The sequence below is a fragment of the Sciurus carolinensis genome, chromosome X (genome assembly GCF_902686445.1).
Source record: "Sciurus carolinensis chromosome X, mSciCar1.2, whole genome shotgun sequence".
NCBI lineage: Eukaryota > Metazoa > Chordata > Mammalia > Rodentia > Sciuridae > Sciurus > Sciurus carolinensis.
In genome coordinates, this window is record NC_062232.1 from 131,363,328 (window position 1) to 131,377,946 (window position 14,619).

At 50.2% G+C, this 14,619-nt stretch overlaps 1 protein-coding gene and 1 long non-coding RNA gene across 2 annotated transcripts; one reads left to right on the top strand and one right to left on the bottom strand.

The window, feature by feature from the left end:
- Positions 1-1,964: 1,964 nt before the first annotated feature.
- LOC124972606 (histone H2A-Bbd type 2/3-like) lies at positions 1,965-2,519 on the bottom strand. Its single transcript, XM_047537103.1, has one exon. It carries the CDS (start codon positions 2,319-2,321, stop codon positions 1,965-1,967), a length of 357 nt encoding a protein of 118 aa, XP_047393059.1. The 5' UTR covers positions 2,322-2,519.
- Positions 2,520-6,526: 4,007 nt separating this feature from the next.
- On the top strand, positions 6,527-14,619 carry LOC124972607 (uncharacterized). The gene is made up of 3 exons (XR_007106475.1): positions 6,527-6,742; positions 8,109-8,195; positions 11,574-14,619. It is a non-coding gene; the product is annotated as an uncharacterized LOC124972607 (long non-coding RNA).

A 14,619-nucleotide genomic window follows, 5' to 3' on the forward strand; every position in this document is an offset into this window, starting at 1 on the left:
AGGGAACTAGCCTCCGGAGAACTTCCGGCCGCGCGTACGTGGGCAAAGGTCCGGGCCGCGCCGCCCGCCGGCCGCGACGTGCCCTGCGTCAGGCTGCAGTGGCCTAGGGCGACCCGAAGCGCGCGACGCGAAGCGCGCGCCAGGCTCCGGCGCCCCCGCAGTCCCCCGTCGCCCTGGTGATGTGCCAAGGTGAGAGGCAGGGCCTGGCTGGGAGGCGCGGACGCCAGTCAGGGAGGCGGGCGGGTCCGGGGCTGGCCTAGCAACCTACGCGAACCGAGGGGCGAGGAGGCAGCTGCCTTTGCGCAGCGCGGGTCAGGAGGCGGGGCTTGGCCCGGAGCCGGGTTCCTGGGCCACTCTAGGGTCCTGGGCAGGCGTGGCCTGGCCGGCCGGCCGGCCGGGGAGCTGCTTATGCAAATCGAGGGCGGAGGGGCGGGGCCTGGCCTCCCGTCGGCGCCCTGGGCAAATCCTGGGTCCTGGCCGGCTGCGTATGCAAATCGGGGCTTCGGGGTGGGGCCCGGCCGGCGGCCGGCGACCTACGCACACCAATGAGGGATCACGGAGGCGGGGGGGTGGGGCGGACGTGGGCCCTCCGCGGAGGCGGGGCCCCTGCGCAGGCGCCGGCTGCTGCTAGGTTGCAGCTCGTGGAGCTCGGTTGCTAAGGGCGCCTAGCAGCAGCTCCATCTGAACGTGACCAAAGCTGGATCCCTGACCCTGCTTGAGCCTAGTTCCCTGCTCGGGTTCTTCCGCATGTTCCGCCTCACGCCTCCATCTTGCCGTCGAAGCCCCTTGCCCCGTGGGCGCCCAGGCCCGCCGCCACTCTGGCCGCCCGTCCATCCCCACCCCGACTGGCCGCCTTTAGACGTGGGTCCTAGAGTCGTGGCCACCCCGTTCCGCGGACTTGGGCGGGCAGGCGGGCAGGCAGGCAGGCAGGCAGGCGGGCAGGCAGGCAGGCAGGCAGGCAGGCAGATAGATAGATAGATGCAGGCCCCGAGTCGCTCAGGGCCACGGGGGAGGCGTCTTCTGTACCCCGACGCCCACACTGGCCAGCCCTTGCCGCCCAGGGTCACCCCCTGCACTGCCCCCGCCTCAGGGAAGCCGCTGCCTCCACGGTCGCCTCCCCCTGCTCCTGCTGCTCTCCCTGCTCCCCCTTCCTCCCCCTGATCCCCCTCCTCCCCCTTCCTCCCCTGCTCCCCCTGCTCCCCCTGCTCCCCCTTCTCCCCCTGATCCTCCTCCTCCTCCCCCTGCTCCCCTTCCTCCCCCTGCTCCTCCTCCTCCCCCCTGCTCCCCTTCCTCCCCCTGATCCTCCCCCTGCACCCCCCTTCCTCCCCCTGCTCCCCTTCCTCCCCCTGATCCTCCCCCTGCTCCCCTTCCTCCCCCGATCCTCCCCTGCTCCCCCTGCTCCCCTTCTCCCCCTGCTCCCCCTTCTCCCCCTGATCCTCCTCCTCCTCCCCCTGCTCCTGCTGCTCCCCCTGCTCCCCTTCCTCCCCCTGATCCTCCCCCTGCACCCCCTTCCTCCCCCTGCTCCCCTTCCTCCCCCGATCCTCCCCCTGCACCCCCTTCCTCCCCCTGCTCCCCTTCCTCCCCCTGATCCTCCCCCTGCTCCTCCTCCTCCTCCCCCCTCCTCCCCCTCCTCCCCCTGATCCTCCTCCTCCCACTTCCTCCGCCTGCTCCCACCTTCCGAGGTGCCCACCCCAGGCCCCAAGCCCGCCCCCCAGCACTCCCAGCTCCGGGCCTGGCAGTCCCCCCAAGCCCAGAGAGGCCTGGAGGCCCACCCCCACCCCCCGACAGAAAGTGACTGAAGCAGGTGGTGGGTTTCTTGAAATGCTTTAATGCAAGGACCAGCTGAAGGCACAAGCCAGGCCGGGCGAGGCCTGCTGAGAGCAAGGGGACCTGGGGCCGGCGAGGAGAGGAGGCCAGCGAGGGGGGACGGGGGGACGGGTGGGCCGGTGCTAGGCCAGCAGCGCCTAGCGCCGGGCCGGGGCGACCTGGGAGATGGTCGTAGTACCGAAGAGTCCACTGAGCAGCGCGTTGTTGTGGACGGCCATGTCCAGGAGCTCCGGGGTGATGCGCCTCCTGGCGCTGTGCTGGGCCTCGTTGCCGGCCAGCTCCAGCACCGTGGCCGTCAGGCACTGGAGGGCGGCGGCCAGGAACACGGAGGCAGACCGACTCAGGCGCTGGGCATAGCGGCCCTCCCGCAGACGGCGCTCCACCAGGCTCACAGAGAAGGTCAGCTCGGCTCGGGCGGTGTGGGAGCAGGCGCGCCTCCGGGGCCGCGATGACCCGGACCCTCGTCCTCTTCGACGGCTCCGCTGCCTTGGCATGATGGGCGCTGGCTCGGCCGGCTCGGCGGGCCTGGGCTCCCTCCGCTCAGCTCTGCTCAGCTCTGCTCGGCTCTGCTCGGCTCAGCTCTGCTCGGCTCGGCTCGGCTGGACTGGGTGCCCTCTGCTCGGCTCGGCTCGGCTGGGCTGGGCTGGACTGTGCTGCCGGTCTGGACGCCAACGGTGGCTGCCTGCGGCAGGTAGTCGTTGGGTCCAGGGCTCCAGGGCCCTGTATCCTAGCGACCCCCTGCCGTCCGCTCATTGGTCGGCAGCGACGCACCACGCGCTCTGGTGATGTCAGCTCCGCGGCTGGCCCGCCACGTGCCGGCCCGGGCCTGGGCCTGGGCCCCGGCCTGCGTGTGAGCGTAGACTTAGACGGGGCGGTCAGCCGGCCTCCTGGCCTCCTGGCCTCCTGGCCGGCCCGGGCCCTCCCATCTTGGCACAGGGACGCTCGCTTTCTGCTGGTGGGGAGCAGTCTAGGGAGAAAGAGGACTGGGGGAGGGCAGGTGCGACTCAGAGGCGTCGAGTACTTAGGGTCACAGTGCTGTGCCACCGCCAGGACCATCTGCTTCGGAGACACGTCCACCGCCCACCCCCTCCCACCCCCCAAACACCCAGAACCCCTTAAGCACTCACTCCCCGCCCCGCTACACACACTCACATGCTCGCTCCTGGGGACCCCCCCCCCCCCCCCCCACCCGGCGGCCACCAGTCTTCTGCGTTCTTGCCACAGAGCATTGCCTGTGCTGGACGGTACCTATAGGTGCAGGCAGAGTTAAACGTGCGGCCTTTGGTGTCGCTGAGCGTTAGGGTTCATCCACGTTGCAGCGCAAATCAGCACTTGGTACCTTTTCACACCTGAATAATACTCCCTTCTACGCATACCCCACATTCTGTGTCGCCACTCATCAGTTGATGGACAGCTGGGTGTGCCTCCGTGACATTCCCGTCTGGGTTTTTGTTTGAACACCTGTTGGGAACTCTTTGGTGTCTCTATCTAGGAGTCCAACTCCTGGGCCGTATGGTAGTTCAGTGCTTAACTCATTGACTAACTGCCAGACTGATTTCCACAGCAGCTGTGCCCCTTTGCATTCCCAACAGCACTGCCTCAGGGTCCTCATTTCTGAACGTCCTCAACTTAGCTTGCTGTTTTCTGTTTGCTTGGTTTTCTTTATAATGGCCATCCTACTGGGTGTGCAGTGCTACTTCATGGTCCTTGTGATTTGCATTTCCCAAATGGCTAATGATGTTGCACATATTTTCCTGAGCTTCGTGGCCCTTTGTGCACGTGCTGCTCTCCCTGCTCCCCCTTCCTCCCCCTGATCCTCCTCCACTGGAGCTCTTTGCCCATTTTGGGAAATTGGGTCGAATGCCATTTTGCTATTGAGTTCTTTGTATATTATGGAAAACTGAGCCTTATCAGATGTATGTGTTATGTGATTTGTAAATATTTCCCCCATTCTGCAGGTTGTCCTTTCACTCTCCACCTAAGAATCCTTTGGTGTCTGAAAGATTTTCATTTGGATGAAGTCCCATCTGTCAAAAGAAACCACTTTTGTGGCTCTGCTTTTGTGGTCATATTGCCTAGTCCAAGGTTCACAGAGATTTACATCTATGTTTTTTCTTCTAAGAGTTTAAAAAAGTTTAAAAGTTTAAAAAAGTTTAAATGTCCTTACATTTAAATCTGTGATCCATCCATTTCGAGTTATTTTTTAAATATGGAATGACACAGGGGTCCATGCTCATTTTTTGCAGTCGTCCCAGAACCATTTGTTGAAGGGATTATTCTTTTCCACACTACATGTGCCTGTCATCCTTACTGAAAGTCAGCTGTACCTGGATATGTATGTGGGTTTGTTTTTGACTCTTAAGTTCTATGACATGGACGCGGATGTCTGTTATGATGCTAATACCACACTTTTTGTATCAGTGTAACTTTGTGGTAAGTTTTGAAGTTGAGAAGTGTGTCCTCCGAATTTGTTCTTCTGTTTTGAGCTTGATTGGGGCATCTGGGTCCTCTGTATCTATCTCCACATGAATTTCAGGATCAGCTTGTCCATTTTTACAAAGAAGGCAGGTTGCATTCTAACAGGCATCACACTGAATCTGCATATTACCTTGGAGATTATGGACACCTTACCAATACTAAGTGCCCCATTCCATCAACATGGAATGCTTTACATTTATTTAGGTCTCCTTAATATCTTTCAGCAATGTCGTGTAGTTTTCCGAGTATACGTCTTATACATCTTTGTTACATTTATTCCTCGGTACTCTTTTTGATGCTATCCTAAAAGGAATTATTTTCTTAACCTCCTTTTCAGTTTGTTAGCTGCCAGTGTATAGAAATGCAACTGATTGTTTCATATTGATCTTAGATCCCGTAACTTTGCTGAGCCCATTTATTGGATATTCAAGTAGGTTTTGGTTTAGCCCCCCCCCGCCACACACACACACACACAGAGTTTTGGTGGATGCTTTAGTGTTTTCTGCATATAAGAACGTGTCATCTATGAATAGAGATAGTTTTATTTGTTCCTTTGCAGTCCTTTTGTTTCTTACTCTTGACTAATTGCGCTGACTAGAACTTTGAATACAGTGTCAAATAGAAGTGGCAGGAGAAGCCATCCTTGTCTTGTTCCTGATCGTAGGGAGAAATCAAGCAGTCCTTCACCATTAAGGACAATATTATCATCTCTGGGTTTTCCATAGATGCATGGCACCAGGTTGAGGAAGTTCCCTTCTATTTCTACTTTGTTGAATTTATTTTCATGAAAGTGCATTGGATTTTTGTCAGATGATCCTTTTTCTATGTGATTAAGATGATGGTTGAACCTCCCCCCACCCGCCCTGGCCTGGCCCGCCCCCCCCCCCCAGTTCTGTTAATATGCCATTCTACATAAATTGATTTTTATATGTTGAACCAACCTTACATTTGTGGATTAGATGGTACTTGGTCATGATGTATAATAGTCAATGAACATTTTGTAGGAAGAATAGGAGTGAATCAGGTAAGCTACTTGGAGACAGTGTGTGTGAAGGAATTTGTAGCATGATGAGAAGCCAAGGCGTTTGGTGGGGGTGGATGGGGGGTAGCAGCGATTAGTTCCTTAGGACTGGAGGATAAGGTGCTGGCGGGCAAGTGGCGGTTGATGTCGCTGGACAAGAGGTAGCTAGGAGCCAGGTCGTGGAGGTTCTGTTTTGCCATGCTTAGGTCTTGGAATATCCTATAGGTTATAGTGAACCAACAATCCAATCTTGGTACTGACATGAGCTGATTGGCTTCTAGAAAGAGCATTCTGGTAGCTGTGCGCAGGACAGAACAAAGAGGATTGAGATTGAAGTTGGCTGTAGTATCCCAGTCAGGAAATAATACATATCTCAACTAAGCTGATGGCATTGGTAGATAAGACGGGGGACAGATTCAGTTTTTTTTAAGAAAAGTTTAAGCAGTAAAATGCACATAATGGGTACTTTACTACGTACATCTCATAATGGTGAGCCTGGCTGGAGACATGATGATTCATTTTTCATTCCTTCAACAGATGTGCACTGAGTGCCTGCTGTATGCCTGGGACTGTATTACGAATTGAGGAAATTCCAGTGAGCAAATACGGGTCACGTTCCTTCTTGCAGACTGGCTGAGGATATAGACAAGGAACCTGACATTTCCAACACTATACTGTGGTAAGTGCTACGCGAGGGTTAAGTTCGAGGTGCTGTAGGAACACATGGGAGGAGTACCTCATACAGACTTATGGGGTTGGGGAATGTTCCTGGAGAAATTGAAGAATGAGTGGAAATTAGTCAAGCGGAAAAGTAGGGCATGGGTTGGCAGGGCGAAGGCGGGTGGTGTTGGAGGAGGAGGGGGAGGGAGGGAGGGAGGGAGGAGGTGGTGGCAGCTCTGGAAGGACTCCCTGAGGGTAGAGTGTGGTGACTGTGGACTTTGGAGCCATTACTGGAGATATGGGATGAAGGAGAAGTTGCAGGTATTGGTAGGAAGGTGAGTACAGTTTGGAGTATGTGAAATTTGAGACACCTGTTGGGATAACCAGGTGGAGATGAAGGAGTGACATCAGGACTGGATTTGGGAGTCATCAGGGTAGTTCTTGAGGCCATGGATGCAGTTGAGACCATGCAAGGAGAGAGAGAGAGAGAACACATAGGGAATGAAGGACAACTTCTTTTAAGGGACAGGCAAAAGAAGAAAATATGTGGAAGGAGACTGGAGGAGTGTCTTCACAGGAAAAGAGGAGAGAGTGAGATCAAGGGTGAGAATGAGAGGCAGAGCTGGGAGAGAATTGAACCAGAAGGAGAAGGGAGCAAATGTTCAGAAGGAAACCAGAAGGAGAACTGAGCAAGAAGCGACAAACTCAGGAACATTTGCTGAGCTCGTGAATGGCAGACATTAAATCATAGTCACTGTGAGTCACTGTGTAAGGGCTGCTGGGGGCCTTGGGCAAGAGCAATTTTGGTGGAGGGACTGGAGGTCAAAGATGATCTGGGTTTGTGCTAGGAGCTCAAGGGAAATTCTTGGACATATTCCTCTCAATATTGACCAGCATGATACATGTCCATGGTAGAGGAGATTGGAGAGCACAGCATGCCCAGCCAAGGCTTTCCACTCAAATATATCCAAGACCAAAAATACCATCTTTTTTCCAAGTTCTCTCCTCTTCTAATATTCCCTGTGTAAGCAGGTTGTGCCCAGCAGTTCACATCAGTAATCCGGGAGTCACTTTGACACCTTCCTCTCCCTCAACCCCTCTCTCACAGTTAATCAGGCACCAAGTCCATTCGACTCAACCTGCAAAATGCCTCTCAGATCTACCCATTTCTTGGCATTGCTGCTGGGAAGGGCAGCAGGACCAGTGTTCCCACTCTTGGGAATGAGAGATCTCACCTCTTGGGCACCTTCCCCTGAGCTTGAGCACCTATCTTCTCTGGAGGAAATTCTTTTTCTCTTCATATTTCTGTGGGGTGCCATCTAAAGCTTTGGAGTCCCTTTAGACTCCAGGTTTTAGAGTCCAACACAGAAAGAACTTCAGGCCATTTGTTTCCCTCCAGGATGAAATTACAATCTTGAGGGAGGTGGGGAGGATAGGCAAATGCATTATTGCAAACTCTCTCCAGTGATTCTGAGGTGCAGCTGTGGTTAAGAGCCCCTGCCTAACACACACCCTGAGATATTTGAGTGCAAGGGCCATGCCTCTCAACTTTATGTGCATTAAATACAGCCAATACCTGATACACAGTCAGTGCTCAGTAAATGGTTAAATGAATGAGTGGATACAAGAGCTGAAGAATGATAGGGTCCAAAGAAATGGGTGGAGGAGATCTTAGGAGAAGGACAGTTCCTTCTTTTTTTTTTTTTTTTTTTTTCAGTTGCCTTAGTGTCAAAATGGACTGAGGTTCCCCCAGCTATTCGTGGGATGTCACTTTTGGCACCGACGGACCACGAGTTATCCAGCTTTTCTAGGTGTTTTGTAGCAAGGAGGGATTTCAGATTATGTAGTCTGCAGTATTTCCAGAAATCAAAATCATTCCTTTTTCCTCTTATGACTCACACAACACCTGGGAATTCCCACAAAACTCCCAGAAGAAGCGTATGGTGAGGGAAACCACTTCCCCTACATAAGCTTTGTATGGAACTGGCAGTGAAGCAGTAGATAGGGCCAGACGACACCACTCTCCTCTCGTGGTGTCCTCTGAGGTCTCTGCTCATTGGTTTTCATCTGTGTTCTTCTGCCAGTTTTGTTGGAACTTACCTTCCGTTTTCTCTCCACATAGGCTTGTTGAAAATGTAGGCACCAATGTCTCCCAATGTCTCCCAACCTGCCCTGCTCCAAACTCTGATGCACACGTACCTGTGTACAGGTGAGCGCGTGCACGCACGTACACACACACACACACACACACACACACACACACACTCCTGGATTCTTGAGGAACTTTCAATAGGAACTTAAAATGTGAAGACTTTTTAAAAATCTATCCGAAATATAACATTTTGGACGCATGGAGGTGCCCCAATTTCCTACCCATCTCTGGAATTGAGTGAGCAGTCTAGGACGGCAGGGACACACAAAAGAACGTGATCTTCTGCCACCTGCATTAGGCCTAAACATACTTACAAAGCAAAACAGGCAGCTGTGGTGAGGCAGTAAAAGCCCTGGGACCAGAGTTCAAAGGTCTAGGTTAAAGTACTGCCTCTGCCACTTGTTCTCTGGAGTCTCAGTTTCCCCACCTGTGATATTGGAACAGTGGTATTACTTCATATTTATTTAAGCTTAGCTGCAAAACACTGGTTTAGGTACCCTTGTTCTGAGTTACCACAGACCCCTTGTGCTTACCTGGTATTGACACTGACTGTTGGTATGTCTGCCTCCCATGACAGAAGGAGATCTGCTTGAAGGCAGAAATTATATTTGTCTCTCCCCCTCTGTGCCCTGCCTTCCGTGCACAGCAGAGGGGTCAGTGAATGTGGATTGCACAAATGAAGAACAACTGGAAACTAGCCCATTTTTGTCTGTTCTCTAAGCTGTTATGTTTCTAAAAGAATATCTACTGCTTTATGGTCATCATAGGTGGACACCAGGATGGGGCAAATCTACTTTCATTCTCTGTAAATTTGATGTATGGACGTTCCAAATGATCAGGAGTTAAGTCACTCACCATGTTACCTAACAACCACATTAGAAGCCTGTTAGATTCTCACAGGAGAATATTTCGGTAGACTCGCCCCCGCCCCACGGTTATTCAGTTGCCGACGTGTCCCCATCACATGCATTTCCTCAGTGATAGCCCTTTACTCGCGTGTACCACTGCTTTAAAGATTTGTTAAAAGGCGTTTTCATGTCACTGACTCACAGACTCCTCTTAACAACACCATGAAATAGGCAGGGAAGGTATTCTTACTACCAGCTGACAGACGAAGAAACAAAGGTTCAGACATTACTTGTGTAGCCACATACCACACCAAGGGCAGTATTGTGGCAGAGCTGGGCCTAGAATGTAAGCAGGTTTCTAATACCACAGTGCGGTGTTCTTTATACAGTCTGTTAGTTCAACCCCATTGCATTTTGTGATGTTGCCCCAATGACATTTTTGCATCTCATCCTATTCCTGCTTCCCAACTGCACCACCCAGTACTTGCCACAGTATACTCTGTGCTTGACCAGGGCCTCTCCCTCTTTTCCAAACACATCCTCTTACAATTTCCTGTCTGTGGACTTTTCCATGTGTTTCCACATCGTGGAGGGCACCTTAACCCCCACCTTACTGCACGTTGAAAGAATCCCGAGGCATCCTCTTAGTTTCACCTCAAAGGCCACCTAGCCTATGATGATACCTTTGCAGATTGGCCCTGCTGGATGAGATCTCTGTGCTGTTGAACTCACAGAGCAGTCTGTCTTGTTCTGTAGGCGTTTCCATACCTGTTTAATTCCCTGTACTCTATAGTGTCCCTTGCTCTGTGTCCCCACAGCCCTTTGGACTCCGTTTTCATAGCATTTACCTCCTGATTTTGTGAGTCTGCTTTCGCCCTGTGAGTGTGAGCTCCATGAGACCTGGACCTTTGATTCATCTCAGTATCTCCAGCACCCTGCACAGGGCCTGGAACGCAGTCCTTGCTCCAGAAAAAAAAAATGTCCTGCTAATGAGTGGATGAATGAATGAACACTACCCAGCAAAATGCCATGGATGTACGAGTTGCTAAGAAATAACAGATTAAATTCCGTTTTCAACCGAATCTCACTTATGTTCATCCTATCCTAGTGGCGGATAAAGGTCCTTTGTCCTGCCTCAGGCTGTCACTTCTACTTCTGCTCTGGATTCCAGCCCATCCTGCCTCCCAAGGTGCCTCACTCCATCAGTGACCTCCTTTCTCCAGGGTGTGTACTCGCTCCCTCTTCTCTGACTCCCTTCCTTGCAATAACTATCATGCGCAGGTCTCTCTTCCCATTCTAAAAATAAGTGCCCTCGACTGGATGGGTGTCTTCCTCCTCCTGTCCCTCCCATTATCAACCATGCACCTCATTATAGAGTAACCTGACTGGGCCCTTTGCTGGGGAACCTTCAGTGTCACTATCCTTAGATAGATTTTTCTCTTGGGTTGGTCAGATGACCCACAGAAGATTCTTTTAGATGCCAGAATTTTAGGGGCAGAGTCAGGGAAGAAGACTGGAGGTTCACAGGATGCATGCATCCACTTACGCCCCCTGTTTTCAATATGGGAGCCCAACCCTTGAGTGGGTTTAGGAACTTCTAGTCCAGAGGCCCTTTCCCTTACACTCTCCAGGGAATAGCACTCCAGGTTACTGTCAGGGAAGGGAGGGACCAGCCCCCCACTGGCACTGGCTGCTGGAGGGGATTTGGGAATGAATCTACTTCTTCAACCAGTTTGCAGTTGCACTCATTACTTTGGTGCCTAGCCACCTTCACCTCCACTTCCAAAGTTACTTGTTGCAGTTCTTGAAGATCCTTGGGAGCAGGGGATGATACAGGTTGGCTTTTGGCTTTTCCTGGTAAGGTCTCAGGATTCCTGCTTTGTCATCTTCTTGGATCGGCTACGTCAACTACTAGTCATCCACCTGCTTTTCAGCATTCCAACTTTAGTCCTGCCTCCTTTCCTGTTCTCCCAGTCATTTCCTCCAAATCCTGTCCTTCTAATCCTTTCAAAAATCATTTTGTAGTAGTTTCAGTGGGGGTTTTGAGAGGCAATGAAGCTGCATGTGGAAGTATGTGTCTCGCCTTAACTATACATCATCATGGACATGGGTGTCTCCCTGCCTGTCTCATTCATCCTCCACACCTCTCTTAAAACAAGCCATTCTTAAAACTCCCCAGACCCAATTTGTCTCATCAGGCTCTCTGACCATTCTTCTCTTTCATCTCTGAACCTGAAAATCACCCAAACCCCCAGACAACTTCCTATCCATAAACCCTCAGGCCTTAAGGGTCAGATACCTTGTCAGTAGACCTTCACTTCACGACCCCTAGCATTTCCCCATACCTTTCCAGTTCTGAGTCTTATAACTTTGCTGCTTCTAAGAAGGCTGTTGATTTCTGTCAAACACAGACTAGCCCCAGTCCCTCCTCTTTTCCCCAATAATGATATTGGCAACAGTGATAAACAGCTAGTATGTACTGACTGTATATTATGTGCTGCTCACTGCAGTAGATGGTTTCTACACAAGACCTCGGTTCATTCTTCATCACACCTTTTAATTTTTCTGTCCCCCCCCTTTTTTTTAGGTAGATGGCATTGCATATGAAGAAGAGTGGCTCAAGGAAGGAAAGCAGAGTCCCAGAATTCTCCAGGCTAATAAGATGAAATTTAAGCCCAGGCCATTCTAAGTCTGAGTTCTTCTTATGACACTAAGCCGCCTCAGTCAAGGCATCAGAGAGGGAGCTAGAAAGCACAAGGCAAATGGATACTAAATTCCTGAATTGGAGGGAGTGGCCACCATTAATGGGTAAACTGCGGGTAAAGATGGAGCTAGCAGAGAAAAACCTTTGCTAGCTTCACAAGTTTGCACAGCATCCGTGCTTGTGATCCTCTCTTGTGCACAGGATAAATGACCGTGATTACCTACCCACACAGAAAGTAAGTTAGAACACTACTATGAATCTGTAGATTATACACCAACATGGCTTAAGATGATTTATCACAATTGCAAAAGATGCCTGATTTTTTTTTTCCAGAAAGGAAGCTTGGATTCCATTAACCAGGCTAAGACTTTATAGTGCCTTATTGCCTGGCACAAAAACAGATAGTCGTAACAATAAGCCCAAATCATCAAGAAAGTGTGTGACTGTATTTTGCAAACTCAGCTCAGGCAATCAGGGAAGAGTAAAATCCACATGGGAAAGATTTCCGCTGACTTCCCACCCAAGATGGTACGGTTCATGGTATGGAACACATGGCAGTGATGGACTGAATATCACAAAGTAAACTCAAAAAGGCATGGCCAAGACAAAAACAAACAAGCAAGCAAATGTGATCAGATATTTGTCTCCATATTGAAGTCTCAGGCTTGCTTGTCTGGAAGCAAACCATGGTAGCCAGAAGTTAAGCGCCTGCAAGGCATAGTGGTCCAAGAGTACTCTGAGCAAGATGGAGGGCAAAAGCCACACTGACCGCATAAAGCCAAGGACTGGAATGTGGCTACCCACAAACTCACCAACCCCTGGCTATAAATCTGAACAACAACAACAACAAAAGAGAACATCTACCAAACTCTGCCAGGGTCTTTGTCTCTGATGAGCTAAAGGTGTATGAGGATGAGGACACAGACACAGTGTTTCTAGAAAATGTTTTCGACTTGTTTTTTTGATATTTGCAAACTACTTGCAAAACCAATCTAGATAAGCTCGTGGTTCTCTCGAGATCTTGCTGGCAGAAGATGAAAGTGGGAATGATGATTATTGTCTATGAATGGGTGATGAGAGTGTGTGTGGAAGGGGTGAGGGAGTTAGCAAAATTAATTGAGCAATATGGCAGATTAGCTAAAAACTCTGACACTTGTTTTAGCCTTGTGACCTTGGGTAAGCCACTTAACCTCTCTTCGCCTCGTTCTTTTTGTCGTCGTTGTTTTCATCTGTAAAATGGCGATAGGGTTGTTGTGGAGATTAAATGCGCTTAGAACAGTGTCCAGCACGTAGCACTATGTAAGAGTTAGCTGTTATTATTGGGCCACAATGTGTACTGCAAAATAACCACAGAATTGTTAGAAAACCCTGTGAGGTAGGTGTTTTCCGTTCTGTACCTGCATGAGAGAACTTGAGCAATGAAAAGCCAGGCAAAATGACCAAAGTCTCATATAACTACAGAGTGGCAAAACCTTTACTCCAAGGCCCTCACTTCATGGAAGAGCAAACCAAAGTTCAAAATAGAAGGGCATGGCTCAAGTCATTTAGTGAGGCAGTGCCAGAACTGGGCTTAGAATTCAGCAACAGGACTCTTCAAGTGGTTCTCAAACCTTGGTGTGCATCAGAGTCCCCTGGAGGGCTTGCCCAAACAACCTTGGTGTGCATCAGAGTCCCCTGGAGGGCTTGCCCAAACAAACTGCCAGTCTCCACTCCCAGAGTTTCTGATTTCGTATGTGGCAGTGGGACCTGAGCATTTGAATTTCTAAAGAAATTCTCAAATGTTGCTGATGCTGCTGGTCTGGGGACCTGGACATTGGGAACCACAACACACCATAGTTCATACATCTTTTTTCCTTTTCACTGTGGACTCCACAGCCTGTTATCTGTAAACACAAAGAAAGGGAAAACAGAGATGAAAACTAAAGAAAAAGAAAAGCTAGCAGCAAGAAGACAGGGTGACTGACCAATAGTCCTGGTTTGTGTGGGACTTTTCCAATTTTAAAATGGAAAGTCGTACAGTACAGGAGACCCCTCAGTCCCAGGCACACTGGGATGGTTGGCCATTGTAGACAAAGGCAAACAAAATCTGGTGCCCGTCAACTGCCAAACAGAAAAGGACATACAGAGAATGAGGTAATTTCTGATGAGTTTGTCTGAAAAGGACTCCTTCATTTCTTCTTCTCAAAAAAAATCTGTATTATGAAACTACTCTTTGTAAGGCACCATGTTAGGTGCTGTGCTCCTGACACTACTGATCCCATCCCACCAGAGAAAAAGGTAAAAGTGAGTCTACAGTGAGCTTGGTAGGTATAGACCCAGGCTTATATACTCAGAAACACCTGGAATAGATGTGGGGAAGGAACACCCCACATCAAAACTTTTCATTGATGTTTCAATACATGATCAGCAGTCCAATAATTCCCTCCCTCCTTTCTTCCTCTGAAGGGAGCACATCATTGAGAAGGACTGATTAAACATTTAGGAAAAGGAAGGTGAAGTAATGAGTGATTCCTCATTAATAATTCAGGAGAGAAGAGGTAAGGGGAGTTGTTCAGTAAGGAGGGCTTACTGAATTGAATTGAATTTTTTGTCCTCTACAGAGCCACGAGTGTGTCCTTCGCATGTCATAAATCAGTGCCAACGTCAGTTACGGTGTAATCTTCAAGGCCAATTTATACAAAACTTCAATAAAGGCAAATATCCTGGCGAGGACTTAATGGCAATGTATTTTAGGAGTGCATAATAGCAAAGGGAAAAGATTTGCATGGTTAAATGTTGTTCCTTCTACCCTGATCGCCCAAGAGTATACTCTGTAAGACCCAAAATTAATTCTCAGTCCTTTAACCTAACAGGGATACAGATTTCAGGGAAGACTCCTAAAGATTCCTACACAGTAAAAATAAAACGCAGATAATACTTTGAGAACACA